The 24,870-nt window shown below is 43.1% G+C and overlaps 1 protein-coding gene across 1 annotated transcript in view; it reads left to right on the forward strand.

Moving 5' to 3' along the window:
- Positions 1–24,870, forward strand: part of LOC139266575 (collagen alpha-1(XXI) chain-like) — a 463,005-nt gene that overhangs the window by 80,066 nt on the left and 358,069 nt on the right. Inside the window, exon 7 of the mRNA XM_070884170.1 lies at positions 16,249–16,332. Coding sequence (XP_070740271.1) covers positions 16,249–16,332 — 84 coding nt within the window. The remainder of the gene's footprint in view (positions 1–16,248; positions 16,333–24,870) is intronic.

Here is a 24,870-nt window from a genome sequence, read left to right on the forward strand (position 1 = left end):
GAAGGGAAGCTTCCGTCCATTAAAATTCATTTCTGAGTTTTTAATTTAGAGTTTTTTGCATAAAGCATCACTGGCCACTCCTGTAAGCAGAATTTCCATCCCCTATGATCCGAAATGTACCTTTTACTGTCCAATATTTAGGTAAATAATAGTAAGGTCTAGGGATCATAACAGAGAACTATTACTCTGTAGATAGACTCACTGGGTTGGATTTTGCAAGGATCAGCGAGCGCGATTGGTGGTTGGTCGGGTGGGGAAGTTTTTTTTACCCAATGGATCGAGACCCCGCTGTGAACCTCTACTTCACCTGCCATCTATTCCATCGGCATTGGTGCATTTTATACTCTCTCACCTTGGTCCTCAGAATCCCACCACGATCATCCCCAACACTAGCAGCACCAGGCACACCAGCAGCACCAACAAAAACACCACCAACCTTCTCCACAATCACCTGATGCTGCACAGGAGAGAGGACATCATTGCTGCCCGGGGTGCCAGGGATGATATCACCATGGCCAGATTTACTTCACTTGATGCTGTACACCTTGGCTGCCACATGATGCACCAGGTTGGCACCACCCAACATCAACACCATAAAGCTTCCCTATAATGCCCAAGCCATTCCTTTCACACTCACCACCATTGCGGGGGGTACCGTTAAGTCTCACCATTCACTGCAACACACTAAGCCACTTCCAAAGGTGCACACAAATCTGTCCAAGAACGCAAAGTGTTGAAAATAAAGGGTTGAATGTTTGACACCACATGAACAGAAACATGACATGAACCTTGCATAAAATACCCATTGTCTGTGTTGTTAGTTTATATGATTGCATGAGGATGAGGGTGAGTGCGAGGGATGGCTAGTGAGATGGGGAAGTGCTAATGTAGATAGAGAGAGATGGATGGAGGTGCAAGATAAGTTGGTGTGAATAAGGATATACAGGAACAGGGTAGGGAAGGCAGAGTGACAGGGATATGATGAGAGGCACAGCAGGATGAGGTCGAATGATGCTTTGTACTAACGTTTTGTGATCTACTGAGATCATTGAAACATTTGCCAGACTGCACCCAGGTCCTCCTGAACACATCACTGCTTGTGCCATCTGCAATGTGCAACCCGGGATGCGTTGATCTCCTGGGGAGGTCTCTTCTACCCATGGGAAGGGAAGAGGACCCCCTGCGTGCTGTGACACCCTCCATAAGCATATGGAGGGAGTCATGGGAGAGCTGGGTGCAGCCCTGCACCTCTCTGCAGTGCTTGTCAGTGCTTGCAGCACCTCAATGCTGTAGAACACACAGCACAAATGTCAAAATAAATTTGGATATGGTCCCTTTAAGGAAACTGGTTGATGACGCGTCATCAAATGGCGTCACCAGACCCGCATCCTCTAATTGGCTGGGAAACGTTCTGGGCAGGCTTAACAAGCCCAATCAAGGGAAATTCATTTCAGAGGCCAGATGAAGACAGCAGCGGGATCGGAACCTGTCACTGACGTCGCCCGCCATGGACTCGCCGAGGTTAGTAAAATCGCGGCCACTTTCTCTCTAAGCATCGACGTTAAAACAAAAGCTAATTTTTTGCACTGTGGAACAGATCACAGCCTCAGAGATTACCTAACTCTACACCGATCAACACAAAACTTTAACAACAATATCAACTTTTAATTATATAGTGCCTTTATCATAATAAAATGTCCCAAGGCGCTTCACAGCAGTGTTATACTCTACTCGGAACTCCTACATGGCAAACGAGCCCAAGGTGGGCAGAGGAAACATTTCAAGGACACCTTCAAAGCCTCTTTGATAAAGTGTAACATCCCCACCGACACCTGGGAGTCCCTGGCCAAAGACCGCTCTAAGTGGAGGAAGAGCATCCTGGAGAGCGCTGAGCACCTCGAGTTTCGTCGTCGAGAGCATGCTGAAAACAAACGCAGGCAACGGAAGGAAAGTGCGGCAAACCAGACTCCTCACCCACCCTCTCCTCCAACGACTGTCTGTGACAGAGATTGTAATTCCCCTATTGGACTGTCTAGTCACCTGAGAACTCACTTTTGGAGTGGAAGCAAGTCTTCCTCAATTTCGAGGGACTGACTATGATGAAGACAAAACAGATAAATTTGACAACGAACCACATAAGAAGAAATTACGGCAGATGACCAAAAGCTTGGTTAAAGAGGTAGGTTTTAAGGAACGTCTTAAAGGAGGAAAGAGAGGTAGCGAGGCGGAAAGGCATGGAATTTCAGAGCTTCGGGCTCAAGCAGCTGAAGGCACGAACACTGATGGTTGAGCAGTTATAATCAGAGATGCTCAAGAGGGCAGAATTTGAGGAGCACAGACATCTCGTGGGGTTGTGAGGCTGAAAGGGATTACAGAGATAGGGAGAGGCAAGGCCATGGAGGGATTTGAAAGCAAGGATGAAAATTTTGAAATCGAGGCGTTGCTTAACCGGGAGCCAATGTAGGTCAGCAAGCACAGGGGTTATGGGTGATTGGGACATGGTGCGAGTTAGGACACGGGCTGCCGAGTTTTGGATGACCTCAAGTTTACGTAGTGTAGAATGTGGAAGGCCAGCCAGGAGTGCGTTTGAGTAGTCAAGTCTAGAGGTAATAAAGGCAAGGATGAGGGCTTCAGCAGCGGATGAGTTGAGGCAAGGGCAGAGACGAGTGATGTTATGGGGGTGGAAATAGGCAGTCTTAGTTATGCTGCGGGTTTATAGCCGGAGGCTCATTTCAGGGTCAAATATGACGCCCTAGGTTGCGAACAGTCTGGTTTAACACACCCAGGCATCGTAATAATGAAAGCGATAGCCAGATCCCATGTGTGGTGGCTCGGTATCGACGCAGACTTAGAGTCCTGAGTTCACAGATGGTCGAAAAGCTGAAGATTCTTGAATTAAACATTCTTGAACTAGAAATTCGTTATAGCCAAGAAATGGTCAGTGTTTAGACTAAAAATGGTTAAATAGCGCTACCTGAAAACCGGCTGCACGGAAACTTCGTCCTCACTCCTCATTAAAATGATTACAGTCATTTAAAAAAAAATCATTCATGGGATGTGGGCGTCGCTGGCAAGGCCAGCATTTATTGCCCATCAATAATTGTCCTTGAGAAGGTGGTAGTGTGCCGCCTTCTTGAACTGCTGCAGTCCGTGTGGCGAAGGTATTGCCATCGTGCTGTTAGGGAGGGAGTTCCAGGATTTTGACCAACGACGGTGACGAAATAGCTTCTGCCGATATCGACTTTCGGAGCTAGATTCTACTTTTTTTGCATGTTTAACGCCCACTTAACGTCCATTTTACCGCTGAAATGACGTATGACGGCCATATATCGCCCATTTAGCCACAGAATGGAAACTGACGGGCATTTTTCTGAAACATCACCAAGCGTTACTTTCCCCATGTGTAACGCCGGGAAAAAATCATACCACCTGCCCATTTTTTTTGGGTGGAATCATCAGAATGGGTGAAATCAACGCCCATAATCTCGCCCAGCATTAGTTTCCGTACGGAATTAACACCGAGATTCAATAATACCACTCGCCCACTTTTTTTTGACGTAAAGATCACATTTGCTGAAACTAACGGCCATGAGATTGCCCAGTGTCACTTTCACCACCTCGCACATATATCGCCTACAACATTGCTCGCCCCCAAAAAACGCCTGGAAATAGTGGAACTAACCGGAACTAATCACAGCGTTATGGACGCCATGTTCTGCATCACATGTCGCATCCTTTAAAAGGCTGCTCTGTTTCAACCTTGGTGGAGGTTGGATGTACTCTGAAAGTCTTTGGAGGTGATGTGAACATCTGTAGAAACATCTTGACCATACTGTGACCGATTGGAATTTGATAGGTGTCTTTGTCGGGGCATTCATTCTTTGTGACCAATCGGTGGAAAACAGAGCTATTGCAATGGGGCCTGTCCTTTCTCACCCTCTCTTGATGACCAATTACATGATGCAGACTCGAGATGGCAGAAGGTACACTCCACAGCCTTATGTGCCCAATGTAAGACGTGCCAGACTAATGAGGAGGACCAGACATTACACCCCCCGCAAATACAGGGACAAGCGGTCTTACCTTGACTTGCCCGAAACCACCTGCCTGCGGAGACTGCGCTTCCACAAAGAGGTTATCACTGAGGTATGCCAGCTCATAAGGGGAGATCTGCAGCCTGCCAGCACCATCAGTACTGCACTATCCGTCAAGGTCAAAGTCACCGCGGCACTGTCGTTCTACGCATCGGGTTCTTTTCAGGCCTCAGCTGGCGACATTTGTGGCCTGTCTCAGCATACCACACATTGCTACATTAGACAGGTCACTGAAGCCCTGTACGCATGCAGGAACGACTTGATCAGCTTCCCTATGACCAGGGAGGCACAGACTGAGAGGGCTTTAGGATTCTCCAGAATTGCAAATTTCCCCAAGGTGCAGGGAGCAATAGACTGTATGCACATCGCGATGTGGGCACCTTTTCAGGATGCAGAGGTTTTCAGGAACCGCAAGGGATTCCACTCCCTGAATGTCCAACTCCTTGTCGACCAGCAGCAAATAATTATGGCAGTGAATGATAAATTTTCAGGCAGCATCCATAATGCTCACATCCTGCGTGAGAGCACTGTATCTGACTTGTGTAACAATGAGCCACATGGTCAATGCTGGATGACAAAGGATATGGCCTCGCCACCTGGCTGATGACCCCTCTGTGTGACACCCACACCAAAGCCAAGAGGTGATACAACGAGAGCTACAGAGCCACTTGCAGTATCGTGGAGAAAACCATTGGAGTGCTTAAGCAGCACTTTAGATGCCTGGACCACTCAGGACGTGACCTCCAATACCACCCTGAGCAGGTAGCTCAATTTGTGGTGATGTGCTCCATGCTGCAGAACTTAGCTATCAGGAGGGGACAAGAATTGCCTGAAGAGTCAAACAGTCCACCTCACCAGAGAGAGGAAGAGGAGGATAAGGAGGCGGATGCTGACATCGGCCCAGACAATCAGGCTGATGCTGAAGCCATGCCCCCGCTCCCCTGTTAACCGCATGAAAGGGCCTGTGGTAGCATGATAGTTGCAAGAGCCTTACGTCCGGAGCTCATCAATGGGCGCTTTGCCTGAAAGAACATTGCTGTTATTTACAAGGCTGACACACTGCTGGGTGTGCAGGTCATACATCAATGGTGGGCATCACCTTGGTGACAGTTAAAGTTTAAGTTGATTGAAGTTAAGTGTAATTATACCCTTTGGTGTTAAAGAATCATCAGCGTGTAACGGTGTAGCTATCTGAGCCAATGCGCAACAAGGTTTTGTTAAGAAAAAACATTTAAACCGAACATTTGTCTGAAATCATCAGTATTTCTGTAAAAACCAGCCCTCCCCCCCAGCTTCTCCTCCCCACCTCTACCCCTTCCCCTCCTGACTCCAAGCCGCCTGGCCGAGGAGCTCCTCAGGCGATGCTTCATTGTGGAGGGGGGGGGGGAAATGACAGCCGAACCGCTGCTTGGATGGATACGGGAGAGGACGGTCCCAAGTGGGAATATGCTCCGAGCCAGAAGCAAGATGGTGCTTCTGGTTCTCATGTGTGGTTGGCAATGGGGGTGCGGCACCTTGGGGTGCAGTGCCGTGCTCCAGGACCACTGGGAGCCCTCTGCCACCAGTGTTCCTGGCTACCAGCTCCAGGGCCTCCACCATCCCTTCCATGTTATATCTTACTTGTTGGACAAAAATTCTTGGTGCTTTGTAGGCTTTTTGGCTGGTGAATCTCCCTCATACCTCCCACAACAACCAAACAAGCACACACCACAGCCACACACGCTTTCAGTCCCTCTTAGCTCCTTCTCTCTGTCTCCTCTTCTGCGCAAGTCATGATGATCCTTGACCTCTTGAATCGCGGGAATCGAGCGTTGCCATGCCGTTGCTAAGGATGGCGACACTTTACAGCAGAAGGTCAGAGAGATTTAAAGCTACTGCCCATTTCATATCGCTCGCGGTAATGCCCAATTTCAAAAATGGAGATTAGGTGCTTTGAGAATGGGCGAGAAGCCGGCAATCTGAAAACCTATTTTTACTGCCCATTTTTGAGCAATATGTAAAATCTAGCCTTAGGACTTTATAGTTAAAAAGCAGAATCTGAACTAGAAAGTTTAAATAGCTGCACTTTTCTTTTTGATATAACAGTAACATTTTTAGTGAGGTTAGAAGAATATCAGAAAAGATTTAGGCACTCTAAAATTTCAAGAGATTGTTACGAAAGGAAAACTACTCATAATTTGTATTCATTTTTCATTTCTAGGGGATTTGATTTGCCTACAGTTCTCTGGAAAATGTTGGAATTTATCTATCTCGAAGTTATTTTTATACATGAAGGAAATATATCTTCTATAAACAAGCTAAAACAAATCTGACCACAATACCACAAGATGACACTGAAAAAAAAGTGATTTAGCTGAGAATAGTTAGAACAAAGATGTAAATTTACTGCATTAATTCCCCAGTGTAAAATAGTTGGCATGTGGAATTTTTCTGTGATTTTCTTTCTGTCACTTGAAGTAAGTTGATCTTCAAGAATAAAACTAAATCCTGACCATAATACTACACAATAACACTGAATTACTTGATAATTTAAAAAGGATCAACGTTAGCTTTGAACACTATGCAACTTTAATGAGATTTGAATTCGGTGTGTGTTAATCCTAGGGCGTTGCTCTTGTACCAAGTACTTTTCCACAATTATCTTGCGTTTTTCCTTTATTTATTTTTATTAATCAGTTTCATTCATAATTTCATTCCTGTATCTAGTACAGGAAAAATTGACTAATTTTAGTGAACAAAATAAAAGCTTACCATAGGATGGTTGGCTACAATCAGACAACCATTCTTTCAGTTTTTCCAAGAATTCAATGTATAAAGATGACAGTTCTTTGCTTGCTTCAGTTCACATTGGCTTCTGCTGTTCATTACTTTAAGTGGAGCAGCAGGGGTTAATGAGGGCCAAGGCTAATATTAACAAACAACATCATGTTTCCATGACCAGCTTTGAAATGCTCTGATGACAATGTACTCAATTGGAACATTAGCCACTGTGTATGTTTTTAAACTTAGAAATAATTTTCAAAAATCCACAGTGGAGAAGGGGCAATGTTTTTCCTTTGAATATTTAAAGACTGGGAGACTGGGCTTATGACTGGAAAATGATGTGTAAAAACATAAGAAATAGGAACAGGTGTAGGACATACGGCCCCTTGAGCCTGCTCCGCCATTCAATAAGATCATGGCTGATCTGATCATGGAGTCAGCTCCACTTCCCTGCCTGCTCCCCATAATCCCTTATTCCCTTATCGTTTAAGAAACTGTCTATTTCTGTCTTAAATTTATTCAAAGTCCCAGCTTCCACAGCTCTCTGAGGCAGCGAATTCCACTGATTTACAACTCTCTGAGAGAAGAAATTTCTACTCATCTCAGTTTTAAATGGGCGGTCCCTTATTCTAAGATCATGCCGTCCAGTTCTAGTCTCCCACATCAGTGGAAACATCCTCTCTGCATCCACCTTGTCAAGCTCCCTCATAATCTTATACGTGGCTTGAGCAGTGGTGCAGCAGGGAGGGATTCAAATTCCTGGGGCATTGGAACCGGTTCTGGGGGAGGTGGGACCAGTACAAACCGGATGGTCTGCACCTAGGCAGGACCGGAACCAGTGGCCTAGAGGGAGTGTTTGCCAGTGCTGTTGGGGAGGAGTTAAACTAATATGGCAGGGGGATGGGAACCAATGCAGGGAGACAGAGGGAAACAAAATGGAGACAGAAGCAAAAGACAGAAAGGAGATGAGTAAAAGTGGAGGGCAGAGAAACCCAAGGCAAAAAGCAAAAAGGGCCACTGTACAGCAAAATTCTGAAGGGTCAAAGTTTAATAAAAAGGCAAGCCTGAAAGCTCGGTGCCTCAATGAGAGGAGTATTCGGAACCCAGGAGAGGGCTCTGAGCTAGTTAGAGTGGGTGAGAGCTCAGATGAACAGGACCTCAAGAAAGAATGCGAAAGGCAGGAGGCAACAGAGCAGAGTAGCACTGGGATAAGTGTAAATCACAAGGTGATAGGAAGGGACAATATGTACGAATATAAAGGGGCTGCAGGAGGGGTCAAAACTAAAAATCATGGTTTAAAAACTAGTATTAAAACACTCTACCTAAACGCACGCAGCATTCGAAATAAAGTAAATGAGTTGACGGCACAAATCATTACAAATGGGTATGATTTGGTGGCCATTACAGAAACGTGGTTGCAGGGTGGCCAAGACTGGGAATTAAACATACAGGGGTATCTGACAATTCGGAAAGACAGACAAGAAGGGAAAGGAGGTGGGGTAGCTCTGTTAATAAAGGATGATATCAGGGCAGTTGTGAGAGATGATATTGGCTCTAATGAACAAAATGTTGAATCATTGTGGGTGGAGATTAGAGATAGTAAGGAGATAAAGTCACTGGTGGGCGTAGTTTATAGGTCCCCAAATAATAACTTCACGGTGGGGCGGACAATAATCAAGGGAATAATGGAGGCATGTGAAAAAGGAACAGCAGTAATCATGGGGGAATTTAACCTACATATCGATTGGTCAAATCAAATTGCATGGGGTAGCCTTGAGGAGGAATTCATCGAATGCATACAGGATTGTTTCTTAGAACAGTATGTTACAGAACCTACAAGGGAGCAAGCTATCTTAGATCTGGTCCTGTGTAATGAGACAGGAATAATAAATGATCTCCCAGTAAAAGATCCTCTCGGAATGAGTGATCACAGTATGGTTGAATTTGTAATACAGATTGAGGGTGAGGAAGTAGTGTCCCCAATGAGTGTACTATGCTTAAACAAAGAGGACTACAGTGGGATGAGGACAGAGTTGGCTAAAGTAGACTGGGAACACAGACTAAACGGTGGCACAATTGAGGAACAGTGGAGGACTTTTAAGGAGCTCTTTCATAGTGCTCAACAAAAATATATTCCAGTGAAAAAGAAGGGCGGTAAGAGAAGGGATAACCAGCCATGGATAACCAAGGAAATAAAGGAGAGTATCAAATTAAAAACCAATGCGTATAAGGTGGCCAAGGTTAGTGGGAAACTAGAAGATTGGGAAAATTTTAAACGACAGCAAAGAATGACTAAAAAAGCAATAAAGAAAGGAAAGATAGATTATGAAAGTAAACTTGCGCAAAACATAAAAACAGATAGTAAAAGCTTTTACAGATATATAAAATGGAAAAGAGTGACTAAAGCAAATGTTGATCCCTTAGAAGATGAGAAGGAGGAGTTAATAATGGGAAATGTGGAAATGGCTGAGACCTTAAACAATTATTTTGCTTTGGTCTTCGCAGTGGAAGACACAAAAACCATGCCAAAAATTGCTGGTCACGGGAATGTGGGAAGGGAGGACCTTGAGATAATCACTATCACTAGAGGGGTAGTGCTGGACAGGCTAATGGGACTCAAGGCAGACAAGTCCTCTGGTCCTGATGAAATGCATCCCAGGGTATTAAAAGTGATGGCGGAAGTTATAGCAGATGCATTCGTTATAATCTACCAAAATTCTCTGGACTCTGGGGAGGTACCAGCAGATTGGAAAGCAGCTAATGTAATGCCTCTGTTTAAAAAAGGGGGCAGACAAAAGGCAGGTAACTATAGTTTAACATCTGTAGTGGGGAAAATGCTTGAAGCTATCATTAAGGAAGAAATAGCGGGACATCTAGATAGGAATAGTGCAATCAAGCTGACGCAACATTGATTCATGAAGGGGAAATCATGTTTAACTAATTTACTGGAATTCTTTGAGGATATAACGAGCATGGTGGATAGAGGTGTACCGATGGATGTTGTGTATTTAGATTTCCAAAAGGCATTCGATAAGGTGCCACACAAAAGGTTACTACAGAAGATAAAGGTATGCGGAGTCAGAGGAAATGTATTAGCATGGATCGAGAATTGGCTGGCTAACAGAAAGCAGAGAGTCGGGATAAATGGGTCATTTTCCGGTTGGAAATCGGTGGTTAGTGGTGTGCCACATGGATCGGTGCTGGGATCACAACTGTTTACAATATACATAGATGACCTGGAAGAGGGGACAGAGTGTAGTGTAACAAAATTTGCAGGTGACACAAAGATTAGTGGGAAAGCGGGTTGTGTAGAAGACACAGAGAGGCTGCAAAGAGATTTAGATAGGTTAAGCGAATGGGGGTCCTTGTGCATGAAACTCTTTTAGATAAATGAATCCCAAAAAGTTAGTTTGCAGGTGCAGCAGGTAATTAGGAAGGCGAAGGGAATGTTGGCCTTCATTGCGAGAGGGATGGAGTACAAAAGCAGGGAAGTCCTGCTGAAACTGTACAGGATATTGGTGAGGCCGCACCTGGAGTACTGCGAGCAGTTTTGGTCACCTTACTTCAGGAAGGATATACTAGCTTTGGAGGAGGTACAGAGACGATTCACTAGGCTGATTCTGGAGATGAGGGGGTTTCCTTATGATGATAGATTGAGTAGACTGGGTCTTTACTCGTTGGAGTTCAGAAGGATGAGGGGTGATCTTATAGAAACATTTAAAATAATGAAAGGGATAGACAAGATAGAGGCAGAGAGGTTGTTTCCATTAGTCGGGGAGACTCGAACTAGGGGGCACAGCCTCCAAATATGGGGGAGCCAATTTAAAACCGAGTTGAGAAGGAATTTCTTCTCCCAGAGGGTTGTGAATCTGTGGAATTCTCTGCCCAGGGAAGCAGTTGAGGCTAGCTCATTGAATGTATTCAAATCACAGATAGATAGATTTTTAACCAATAAGGGAATTAAGGGTTATGGGGAGCGGGCGGGTAAGTGGAGCTGAGTCCACGGCCAGATCAGCCATGATCTTGTTGAATGGCGGAGCAGGCTCGAGGGGCTAGATGGCCTCCTCCCTGTTCCTAATTCTTATGTTCTTATGATAAGATCACTTCTCATTCTTCTGAATTCCAATGAGGAGAGGCCCAACCTACTCAGCGTTTCCTCATAAGTCAATCCCCTTCATCTCCGGAATCTACCTAGTGTACCTTCTCTGAACTGCCTCCAAAGCAATATATCCTTTCGTAAATATGGAAACCAAAACTGCAAGCAGTATTCCAGGTGTGTCCTCACCAATACCCTGTATAACTGTAGCAAGACTTCCCTGCTTTTATACTCCATCCCCTTTGCAATAAAGGCCAAGATACCATTGGCCTTCCTGATCACTTGCTGTACATGCATACTATCCTTTTGTGTTTCATGCACAAGTCCTCCCAGGTCCCACTGTACTGCAGCACTTTGCAATCTTTCTCCATTTAAATAATAACTTGCTCTTTGATTTTTTCTGCCAAAGTACACGACCTCACACTTTTCAACATTATACTCCATCTGCCAAATTTTTGCCCACTCACTTATCCTGTCTATGTCCTTTTGCAGATTTTTTGTGTCCTCCTCACACATTGCTTTTCCTCCCATCTTTATATCGTCAGCAAACTTGGCTACGTTACACTCAGTCCCTTCTTCCAAGTCATTAATATACATTGTAAATAGTTGGGGTCCCAGCACTGATCCCTGCGGCACCCCACTAGTTACTGGTTGCCAACCAGAGAATGAACCATTTATCCCGACTTTCTGTTTTCTGTTAGTTAGCCAATCCTCTATCCATGCTAATATATTACCCCCAACCCCGTTAACTTTTATCTTGTGCAATAACCATTTATATGGCACCTTGTCAAATGCTTCTGGAAGTCCAAATACACCACATCTACTTGTTCCCCTTTATCCACCCTGTTCGTTACATCCTCAAAGAATTCCAGCAAATTAGCATAACTTAGATAAGTGCAGTGTTATGCATGTGGGCAGGGCAAATGCTTAACCTTCAGACAACCTTCAGGGAAAAGCATGAAAGGTAAATGAGCAATGCTGAGAGGCGATAGCTAGAGTAAATAGGGTATTGGAGTGTATCCATAGGATAATTGAGTACAAGACGAAGCATGCTATTTTGTCCTTAGTCAGGCCGCACTTGGAATACTGTGTCCAGTTTTAGTCACCTAACATGGTGAGTGATATTGAGGCTTTGGCGAGGGTGCCGAGGAGGGCTACTAGATTAATTCCCAGTATAAAGCATCTTAGTTATCAAGATAAGCTAAAAGTGTTGGGACTCTATACTCAAGTGAAGTATAGTCTTCGGAGTAATCTGATTGAGGTTTATAAGGTAGTGAAGGGATTAGGATGTGTTCTAGTTGACAATTTGGTTCAATTAAATAGGTTAGGGAGCACCAGGGGTCACAAATTTCAGTTATATATGGCTAGATCCAGGTTCGATGTCATTGCTCCAGCTGATTACTTGACAGCATGAAAAACAAACCAAAATAAAAATATGTTGAATACATCAGCTAACTAATTGATGGATATTCTGTTCTACTTGAAAAGCTACTGGTAAATGGTAATTCAGAGATTCCTGAAGGGATGTGAGTGCTGCAGGCTCCCATCCTACCCTGGATGGTGAATGAAATACATTTTTCACTGGCCATTTTCGGCTGTTGCCTTCCAACTCAACAGTAATTGGACATATACCATTTAAATAAATGTTTATGTTTCTGGTTGGGTTTTTCTCACAGTATACTGCGATTGTCCGATTACAGATTAAATCAAGTCATCAACCATAACAATTTCATCACTCATTCCACTGGTTCAATTTGCTATCACTCAGTGAATATAACTAATGTAATTTTTCAGTCTGAGACTTTGGGGGTGAATTTCTGTGGAGGTTCTCCACTTGTCCATTGTTAACTTCAACAGAAGGGCTGCAGAAATCCCAGAAACATATAAGCACCACTTGCACTGTTGTCAGGGTTTCTGTTGTCTACCGCTGAACTTACATAAAATTGTAAATCCACCCCTTTACAATTACATTTAAAATCTGCTCAATTTTATATATTACCTATACACACACATCTTTTATTTGTACAGTTGCTGATACCAAAGTCTATAGATTTGTGACTAAAGCACCAATAACTTCCCAATTAATCTACTTTTTTATTATGTTCTTGATCATATTTGTAGATGATGTCATATTGCTTAATGATATTATTTAAATATTTCTTTGTCACTCATACACCTTTTATTATATTATTATACAGTAAAGATTCAACATTCACTTTGTTATATTAAATGTAATGTGGCCATGGTCCCTTTAAGGATCCTGGCTGAAAACATGTCATGGATTACGTCACAAGACCTGCTCCATCTCATTGGGCCGGGTAACCTGCTGGGTGGGCTTAATAGACCCCATTAAGGTAAGTTCATTTTCTACAGCAGATGGAGCCAGCAGTGGGGTTGCAACCCACCATGGACACCTGCCTCATTCGACCCGCTGAGGTAAAGATAATTTTGCCCATGATTCCCATCTAAAAATCCAAGCTCATTGGTGTTACACTGAAAAGATTGACCAATATCAGGGACAGTCTAAATGCAAGTAATGATTGCCACAGACTTTTTTTACTGCTTAAACAGGAGGTTCATTGATGCTGCAGCACCTGATTTTCAGCATTGTTGGATATGCAGCTGCCTCAACAACCATAAGAAGAAGGAGAAGGAGCTCTTATTTACAAATCTTGATGGCAGATCGCTGCCCCAGGAAGAGAACCCGCAGGTTTTCCTATGAAGCTTTGGAGGCATTGGTTCTGGTGGTGGAGATAAGGCCTGTACCCAACAACTTGCAGGAGGCCCATGTCACAAGTCTACTAGACTATATGGAGAGGGATGGACATGTCACGGGCAGCATTGTGGTCCCCAGGACCCATGCACAGTGCAGGAAGTTTAATGAGCTCACATGGGTGGCCAGGGTGAGTGAAGGCTTCAACAAATGCTACATGCCACCATCTGTACCATAGGCTTTACAGACTGCTCAATGCACCACACCCCCAGCACTCATCCACCAACAATCTCGACCTAGCAACACTCACACCTTGCACACAATGACAGCTATTCAACTTTGGCAGGCACAAGGGTTATTAGTTATTAGAATTCATGTGATATGTGTGATATGTTTATTTATAAATTGTGTTTGGAATATTTTGTGGTCTCTCTCATTTCCCCTTTGGGCCCAGGAGGATGCTGTGATATGGAGTGAAACCGGGATTGTATGATGGGGATATGGTGAGCTATAGGAATCTGGGGTTTCATTCATGCGAATCAGATTCTGATGAGCCGGTCATGGACTGCCCATCCGGGAGGCCGATTGTCTTGCTGTCTCCGCTCATTCTGTTGTAGATGTAGATCCTGGAGGGTGAGGTCCACTGCCAGTACAGACCCCTTGACTTTTAGCAAGTGTTGTAGGTTGGAGCTGTTCAGAAATAATTATGGAGTTTTGTACTTGCCGCAGCACTCCCTGATACCAAAGATCCTTGAAATGAATTTTAAAAACTCTTCCAGACCAGGAAGTAGCACACAGCGACTCAAAATTCAAAAACCTGTCTGGTCCAAGAGATTGGTGATGATCCCTTTAAATAGCATAGCTGGAGCCGGCTTCCTGTTGTTGCATGTCACCTGAAGCTGTCGTTGTTTTCTCCAGCCAGTATGTTCATTGGCTGTAATGAAGTTGGGAGATCGGGCGTCAAGTGAGCATTGCACACTCACTGACGTCACGGGCTCCGTGATGGCGAGATCCCCGACGATCGCATTCAGCAGCAGCGCTACTGGCAACACCGATATGGCATGCAGTGCTGGAACCGGCATCAGGTGGCGTTAAAGCTCGTATCGCCATCTTAGCGCCATCACGTGGCACTAACGTGTGGTGCAAACCACACAAATTTCTCCCTCAATGTTCTTTAACTGTTCCTGCCATTAAAGATATACTTCATTCTCATCTAATGTTTCATAGCTCAGAGAAGCTATAGAAAAATGCATCCAATGCTGGCATGTGGTGTTATCACTGGCTTCCTCCTTCTCTGAACTATTGGCAGCAGCTCTTTTGTCATATTGAACTGATACCCATATTGTTTGTATTATAATGTGATAGTTAACTACCTCATTTTCTTTTGTTATTTTGTAAAAGGTTATGTTGAAATGGTTGTATTTATTTAATGATGTCGAGGATATGATTTTGGTTTTGATGTGAAACATCGTTTAATTTATTGCAGCACTGAGCTTGATGCCATTTTAACATTACTACATTGTACCATAAAAAATTAGGTTAATACTAGAAAATATTATACAGATCTAGATAGAACTTTTATAAACATTTCTTATGTGCAACATTTTACAATCACTGCAACTCGCAATGGATAAAACAAAGACACCCCATGAAGATGGCCTCACTGATTTTTTGGTTCAGGTTATTTTAGACTTTGTGCCCCAAAGTACCTTTTCCTTTTTGCAGATTAATTTATCGTTTCCAAAAGTATTTATTGGTTCGGATTTTGCAATCGGTATGGTGGTGTACTCTCAGAGCACGCCGTCATACTTCCTTTGAAATGCTCTGCAGCTTTATGATTTCCGCATGCAGCCTGTCAACCGTTAACAAGCCATCCGTGTGGCCCGCGAAAAAGCAATCGCTGGCACAGAGTTAGGATATTTGCCCACCGACTGACCAGCAATTACCCATGTTACGGTTGATGCAAACAAGCGCAGGGCCTGTTTGTATTAGCGTAAAGGAATATCTAAGCCATTAATTAAACATTTTCAGATTGCAAATTATACACATACACTGTATGAAATGAGTTTTTGCAAATGTTGGCCCAGCTTTGTTTTAGTGATGTCGAAAATTATCAAAACATTTAATTTTTAGTGAGGTTGGTGGAATGAAGGTAATTATGAGTAAAATTCCAATTCTGTAAATTGTAATTAGATTAGATTTTGGGATCCATTACATCTCATTAGTGAATTCCTTTCAGAAATGATTATAATGGAATGATGCTTTGTGATTGGAGGACCAGGCCCACATAATCCCAGGTACGCTTCCACACTGCTTGCTTCCCTGAGATTCGGGGTCCATTACGCTGCCCTCCGCCTCAAGGCCTGAAACCACATGTTTTCGTAGCCTGGCCATCAGCAGCTAGGTTCATAGTTCTTTCATGGGTCAGTGGCGTACTCCAGAGGTACACTTCCGACCGCAATTTTGGCCCATTGTCTTTTTTTATAGTTATTAATGCTCAGTTTACCTCACATCAACCAAACATAAAGAGAATAAAGTATCTTTTGTTGGTTCTTAGAATTGTTTTGTTTTCTCCACTTTAGTGTGACAGTAGTCTTGATGATGTTATTTCTACACCATCCCCTTGTATGTGTTTCCCAGGACCAGTTGGCCCTCAAGGTCTGAAGGTAAGACTCTTATTTTCCAACAGCCTGTAATATAAATGAATTTGAACTTTCCCAGAGAAAGATCCTCTGACTAAGTGAAAAAAAGTTAAGTGGGAGTTATTTGGCAAGAGCAGTGATTATTAGACTCTTGGCCCACAGTCACATATGTAACTGCCTGGAAAGCAATTGCTGTATATTTATGTATTGTCAACTTGCTGTTCCCTGAATAGCCCATAAATGTTATTCATAAAGGACAAACCTAATTTATTATTTTTCTGTCTAAAACTTATAGCCAACCAGAAGAGATGTTATTAATTAGTTAAAAGTGCTTTTTCTGCCTGTTTACAAACAAGGGGGCTGAAATGACTGTTCTGATAAGGCCTCAAGCAGCCTGAAGGCGGCGCGGAATGGCCGGCGAGACTCCGCGGAGGGGATGCCATTTTGGAAAATGCCCTTCCTCAGTTTTGGAGCAGTGTCCGAGACCATTCCGCCCATTTTCCCACCACGGCATGCACGCGTCGACCCCTTACCAACTGGTGGGGACCTCCTTGCGAAATTGCCCCTCGGGAAATTGCCTGTTCCCCAGTATTGTCCTGCAGGAGCGGCCCCGTCACCTAGCGGTGCCCCAGCTGTCGGTACACTCTCTGTGGCATGGCAGCCCGGCCATCCATGAAGGGAAGGGTGCACCGCCACGGCCGCCATGTTGGTTTTTTTTTGTCGACCGACTGCCAGGTTGGTCCGACAATTATGGCCGCGAGTTTGGCCGGACTGCCAACAGGCATTCTGGCACTCCCTCTTGGCTACTCCATCCCGCCCCCACTTCCGCCCCGCTAGTGATGGCCACTCCGCTTCACCCCCATGATGTGGCCACTTCCACTCTGCTCCCAAAAAATCCCTGAAGTTCTGAATTTCGACGGTTAGGCCGCCCGAATGCATGGGGCAGCCAGAACACATCGAAACCGATACGTGCACCTCATTTTGGATGGTGGGCAATTTCGGCCCCAAGATATCAGAATCAAATCATAGGCCTCGATTTTAAACCCTCCTACCCACCCACCACCGACAAGTAGGATCAGGTTGGGCAAGGGGTTTACAAACAAGGGGGCCGAAATTATCCATTCTGATAAAGTCTCAGGCCGCCTGAAAGTGGCAGCCACGGGGTGGTGCGGAATAGCCCTGGAACCTCTCCTTCCACTGACTGCCGGAGAACTTGTTCCCGGCTGTGGTTCCCTGTGGCCAAATTGCTGCTCCTGCCCACCTGGCCGAGTGTCGGGTGGGACTCCGGGAACTTTTATTTAAATGAGGTCCTGCTGTTAAGATCGACAGGTTGTCCACTTCCCCAAACTCTCCGGGCATATCGTCTGCTACAGGGCTCAAGCAGTCTGTTTCGAACCCCACCCCGAAAAGAATCGAACGCTTCGTATCAAGGTTTGAGAAAACTGTGAAACCTAAAGCATTTAGCGAACACTTCTCTTTCTTACAAAGCATTTTTCCAGAATGGATAATAACATGATTTCGTAGAATAACATGACATTGTAGAAATTTGTAGCTGATGGTTGATTATGTTTCTAAAATTAATTTTGCAGTTTTGTGTTAATTTGTTTATACAAAAAAAAACTTCATTAAAATCAAATGTGTGGCACTTATTAACTTGGTCAAATGTGTTTTATAATTTATCAAACACAAATCTGTTTAGAAACTTTAATCTTTTTCATATCAGTGCCTTGCATTCAAGGTTAATCAGGAGAGTTATATTTTAATAGAAGCATGAATTAAAACTTAGACGTAATTAAATTTGTTATGGCTCAAGTTGATTCCAAATATTGCTCATGAGGAGTAACTAACAATTGTTGCTGATTATAACTGGCATTCTGTATTATGTAGCATGTAATATAACTGTTTTAAAATTATGTTCTAATAAGGTATGTAAGGAATTCAGTCAATCTCAATCATTGAATGCGTGCTCCATATATCTTTGTGAATTTCAGTGTCAGAACAAAATTTGGCTTATTGTAAGTTTTGGCTCAGGCCAAAGTATGGGTTGACAGTAAGATATCACCAGCATGATTTCTTTATATTCCTGTGTGAGATTATGAAAAGGAAGGTCTGAGGTTTACAAGAAAATTAACCTGTGTTGAACCATCCTGTGTTGAACTAATGATCTTTATTAATTGTTTCGAAAATTACAAATATTTCTATTTTTTATATAGGTTGAGCTGAAAATTAGAGCTGGGCTATCTTCATATTACAGATATGCTTTGGTGTATTGGAGAATACAGTATATTGGATATTTTTTTTTAACTTATTATGTAATTTTCAGATCTTATTGGACCATCTTCACTTTCAGCAATTTCACAGCTGTTCATTTAAATTGGCCTTGTCCTCTATAATCTTTTTTTTGATCTCTTTAGAGTATGTTGAAGATTAACAGTTGCTATGTGTAGTAAGCTTTTTACTGGATTAAACATAGTTTTGTGTTATGCTGCATACTACCTTTAAATAAACAGATATTGTGCAGGCATCAATGTTTTCTTTTTCAGGGTAATACAACTTGTATATTTATTTACAGTTAAATGAAAATATGAAGCATAAAACAATTTGGTAAATATTATCAAATATATTATCAAGCATAAAAATAATGAACAAAGTATGGAATGGGTTTATACCCTTTTCAATAACTTCTGACGAAATGTAACTGTCAAAGTAAATTCAGAAAGTTTAATTTTCTTTTACCACTTTCAGTACAGAAATGTGATGTATTCAACATACGCCACCTCCTATGACATCCTCCCTCTAACTAAAGCCCAATGAATGAATATACTACACTGGAAAGTTTTTTTTAACCTGTCAGGATTTCAGGTGACGTGTGCCATTTGAACAGGACTTTGTTCTTAAATATTTATAGATTGCTTCCTGACCGCACAGGCAATGGTTTATAATGTTATAATTCGTTATATCAATTGACAACAGATGAATAGATTAATTGTTTCACACATGAGTATCTATTTTATGAAGGTAGCTCAACCTTGCTATCTGATTTGTGGTGTGCCAAATTTTGCCATTTGCGATTTTGGGGTGAGAAAGGAAGCAAGTCAAACTGATATTAACATAGTTAATTTATTTAAATCAGGTCCCATAGTGTATTTCACAAGTTTGGGCTAGACAAGGGTACATGGCAGGGATTTAAGTTTAGCCTGTTTGGACCAAATTCTTAAAGTAAAGTTATTTTGTTCGTGTTGAAGTGAGGTTTTTTTGGCAGTGATTATTTTTTTACTTCTTCATTGAACATTCTGCATACTTTTTCCTAGTGTGTTTATGCCTTTTTTAAGCAAGGCGTTTGCTGAAATATTGGCAATTGCTACTGCTTTACATTGGAAGAATGGGAGTTCCTTTGCCTGTTCCCATAGTATTTGTTGAATTTGAAGAGGAGCAGTAATCCTTGAGAGCACTATACCACCAACAACAATTTGCACTTATATAGATAGTAGCTTTAACAGAAACAAAAATCCCAAGGCACTTCACAAATGGAAACAGACAGAGAAATGGAGGCTGAGCCATGAAGGCAGAGATTAGGAAGGGGGAAAAGCCTGAATGAAAGCATGAGATCTGTGAAGGCTTTCAAAGGAGGAGAGAGAAGTGGATAGACAGAGGAATTTTGGGAGAGGATTCCAGAAAATGGGGCCTAGATGGCTGAAGGCTGTGGCACTAATGTGGTGGGAATTACAAAAGGCCAGAGTGAATAAACTGAAGGATGTGAAGGGAGGGAATGTATGGTAAGATAAGAGGGATTTGAAACTGAGAACAAAGAGTTTAAATTTAATATGTTGAAGGACGAGATGCCAGTATGCATTAACATGAAGGGGATGATTTGCAAATGAGATTTAGTGCAGGACAGGATACAGATAGATGTGTTTTTGACAAATTGGGGTATGTGGAGGGTGGAGGAAACAAAGTATTAGAACAATAACATAGTGGTGTCAAAAGCATGGATAAGGATTTCAGTGGAATAGAGATTAAGGCAGAGGCAAAGACAGGCAATGTTGTGCAGATGTTTTTAGTGATGTCGAAGATGCAGGGTTTCAAGCTCACATCAGGGTCAGACAGCATGCCAAGAATTTGCATGGTCTGGTATAGTCTGAGTGGCTACAGAGGAAAATGGAATCAGTGGCAAAAAGTGCATAGTTTATGGTTGGAGCTGAAAACAGTGGCTTCAGACTTCTCAATGCTAAATTGGAAGCGGTTGTGGATCATCCATAAATTGATCTCAGATCGGCAGTCTGATAGCATAGAAGTGGTGAAGAGGTAGAGCTAGGTGTCGTCAGTGTAAATGCGAAAGCTGAAAGAAGGGAGTCTAGAATGGAAATTTGCGCGATTACAGGAGCAGGAGTCGAAGACATTGCTGGAGATGCATTGGCTGCTGGACAGTGAATAACCTTTGATAGAGAAGGATGGTGTGGTCCACTGTAGCAAACAATTTACCTGGAATTGTAGAATAGGCTCTATAGTGCATGTTTATTGTATTGCTTGACAAGATGGTTTGTACAGATACTAAGAATATAGGAACAGTAGTAGCCAATTCAGACACTCAAGCCTGTTCTGCCATTTAATTAGATCATGGTTGATCTATATCTTAATTCCATCTACCCTCTTTGGTTCTGTAACCTTTAATACCATTGCCCAATAAAAATCTATTAATCTCAGTTTTGAAATTTTCAGTTGACTGCCAGATTCTAGCTTTTTGGGGGAGAGAGTTCCAGATTTCTATGTGAAATAGTGCTTTCTGGCATTACTGATCTCAGTTCCTTATTTGAATATCTAAGATGCAACTGCATGATAGTCCATTATATACACCTACAAATAACATTTATAAGATTATAAACACATGAAGAAAAGAACATTCAAAACCATAAATATAGCCATCTCATCTTCCAATTGCTCCAACAAGTTTCTCCAACACAGTCCAAAGCATCCTGTTAAGGCATCAACATCATCCCTGATACTAGCCTACAACCGACAGTATAGCAAACCCAACTGAATTTTATGGCAAGAGGTATAGAATAATAAAGTTGAGGTGTAGTGGCCTATAGTCTTTTTATGAAGAAATTTTAGTGAAAGCCGCCTCTCACTTTTTGAGCCCTCCCATGATGTCTTCTGAGACACCAGTGATCTCATTTGCAGATTGAGAGCCAGTTTCCTGGGTTTGCACTCCTAACACACTCTGGGTAACTTAGACTGAGATTTCTGAGGTGCAGCAGCTGACAATATCAGTTACATAGAAACATAGAAAATAGGTGCAGGAGTAGGCCATTCGGCCCTTCGAGCCTGCACCGCCATTCAATAAGATCATGGATGATCATTCCCTGAGTACCCCTTTCCTGTTTTCTTTCCATACCCCTTGACCCCCTTAGCCGTAAGGGCCATATCTAACTCCCTCTTGAATATATCCAATGACTGGCATCAACAACTCTCTGCAGCAGGGAATTTCACAGGTTAACAACTCTCTGAGTGAAGAAGTTTCTCCTCATCTCAGTCCCAAATGGCCTACCCCCTATCCTAAGACTATGTCCCCTGGTTCTGGACTTTCCCAACATCGAGAACATTCTTCCCTCATCTATACTGTCCAGTCCCGTCAGAATCTTATACGTGTCCATGAGATCTCCTCTCATCCTTCTAAACTCCAGTGAATAAAGGCCCAGTTGATCCAGTCTCTCCTTATATGACAGCCCAGACATCCCAGACAGCCCAGACAGTCTGGTGAACCTTCACTGCACTCCCTCAATAGCAAGAACATCCTTCCTCAGACTAGGAGACCAAAACTGAACACAACATTCCAGGTGAGGCCTCACTAAGGCCCTGTACTGCTGCATTAAGACCTCCCTGCTTCTCTATTCAAATCCCCTAGCTATGAAGGCCAACATACCATTTGCCTTCTTTACCGCCTGCTGTACCTGCGTGCCCACTTTCAGTGACTGATGAATCATGACACCCAGGTCTCGTTGCACCTCCCCTTTTCCTAGTCTGCCGCCATTCAGATAATATTCTGCCTTCGTGTTTTTGCCCCCCAAATGGATAACCTCACATTTATCCACATTATACTGCATCTGCCATGTATTTGCCCACTCACCTAACCTGTCCAAGTCACCCTGCAGCCTCTTAGCTTCCTCCTCACAGCTCACACCGCCACCCAGTTTAATGTCATCCGCAAACTTGGAGATATTACACTCTATTCCTTCATCTAAATCGTTAATGTACATTGTAAAGAGCTGGGGTCCCAGCACTGAGCCCTGTGGCACTCCACTAGTCACTGCCTGCCATTCTGAAAAGGACCCGTTTATCCCCACTCTCTGCTTCCTGTCTGCCAACCAGTTCCCTATCCATGACAGTATATTACCCCCCAATACCAAGTGCTTTGATTTTGCACACCAATCTCTTGTGCGGGACCTCGTCAAAAGCCTTTTGAAAGTCCAAATACACCACATCCACTGGTTCTCCCTTGTCCACTCTGCTCGTTACATCCTCAAAAAATTCCAGAAGATTCGTCAAGCCTGATTTCCCTTTCATAAATCCATGCTGATTTGGTCTGATCCTGTCACTGCTTTCCAAATGCGCTGCTATTTCATCCTTAATGATTGATTCCAACATTTTCCCCACTACTGATGTCAGGCTAACCGGTCTATAATTACCAATTTTCTCTCTCCCTCCTTTTTAAAAAAGTTGTGTAACATTAGCTACCCTCCAGTCCATAGGAACTGATCCAGAGTCGATAGACTGTTGGAAAATGATCACTAATGCATCCACTATTTCTAGGGCCACTTCCTTGAGTACTCTGGGATGCAGACTATCAGGCACCGGGGATTTATTGGACTTCAATCCCATCAATTTCCCTAACACAATTTCCCGCCTAATAAGGATATCCTTCAGTTCCTCCATCTCACTAGACCCTCGGTCCCCTAGTACCTTCGGAAGGTTATTTGTATCTTCCTTCATGAAGACAGAACCGAAGTATTGGTTCAGTTGGTCTGCCATTTCTTTGTTTCCCATTATAAATTCACCTGTATCCGACTGAAAGGGACCTACGTTTGTCTTTACTAATCTTTTTCTCTTCAGATATTTATAGAAGCTTTTGCAGTCAGTTTTTATATTCCCTGCAAGCTTCTTCTCATATTCTATTTTCCCCGTCCTAATTAAACTCTTAGTCCTCCTCTGTTGAATTCTAAATTTCTCCCAGTCCTCAGGTTTGTTGCTTTTTCTAGCCAATTTATATGCCTCTTCCTTGGTTTTAAAACTATCCTTAATTTCTCTTGTTAGCCATGGTTGAGCCACCTTCCCAGTTTTCTTTTTACTCCAGACAGGGATGAACAATTGCTGAAGTTCATCCATGTGATCTTGAAATGTTTGCCACTGCTTATCCACCATCAACCCTTTAAGTATCCTTTGCCAGTCTATTCTAGCCAATTCATGCCTCATACCGTCGAAGTTACCTTTCCGTAAGTTCAGGACCCTAGTTTCCGAATTAACTTTGTCACTCTCCATCTTAATAAGGAATTCTACCATATTATGGTCACTTTTCCCCAAGGGGCCTCACACAACAAGATTGCTAATTAGTCCCTTCTCATCACACATCACCCAGTCTAGGATGGCCAGCTCCCTGGTTGGCTCCTCGACATATTGGTCTAGAAAACCATCTCTAATACACTCCAGGAAATCCTCCCCCACCGCATTGCTACCAGTTAGGTTAGCCCAATCAATATGTAGATTAAAGTCGCCCATGATTACTGCTGTACCTTTATTGCACACATCCCTTATTTCTTGTTTGATGCTGTCCCCAACCTCACTACTACTATTTGGTGGTCTATACACAACTCCCAGTAGTGTTTTCTGCCCTTTGGTATTCCGCAGCTCCACCCATACCAATTCCACATCATCCAGGCTAAAGTCCTTCCTTACAATTTCATTGATTTCCTCTTTAACCAGCAATGCCACCCCACCTCCTTTTCCTTTCTGTCTATCCTTCCTAAATGCTGAATACCCTTGATGTTGAGTTCCCAGCCTTGGTCAATCTGGAGCCATGTCTCTGTGATGCCAATCACATTGTATCCGTTAACTGCTGTCTGCGCAGTTAATTCATCCACCTTATTCCGAATACTCCTCGCATTGAGGTACAGAGCCTTCAGGCTTGTTTTTTAAACATACTTTGCCCCTTTAGAATTTTGCTGTAATGTGGCCCTTTTTGTTTTTTGCCTTGGGTTTCTCTGCCTCCACTTTTACTATTCTCCTTTCTATATTTTGCTTCTGACTCCATTTTATTTCCCTCTGTTTCCCTGCATAGGTTCCCATCCCCCTGCCATATTAGTTTAACTCCTCCCCAACAGCACTAGCAAACACTCCCCCGAGGACATTGGTTCCGGTCCTGCCTAGGTGCAGACCGTCCGGTTTGTACTGGTCCCATCTCCCCCAGAACTGGTTCCAATGTCCCAGGAATTTGAATCCCTCCCTTCTGCATCACTCCTCAAGTCATGTATTCATCTGAGCTATTCTGCGATTCCTACTCTGACCAGC

This window comes from Pristiophorus japonicus, chromosome 7 (genome assembly GCF_044704955.1).
Source record: "Pristiophorus japonicus isolate sPriJap1 chromosome 7, sPriJap1.hap1, whole genome shotgun sequence".
In the NCBI taxonomy this organism is placed as follows: Eukaryota; Metazoa; Chordata; class Chondrichthyes; family Pristiophoridae; genus Pristiophorus; species Pristiophorus japonicus.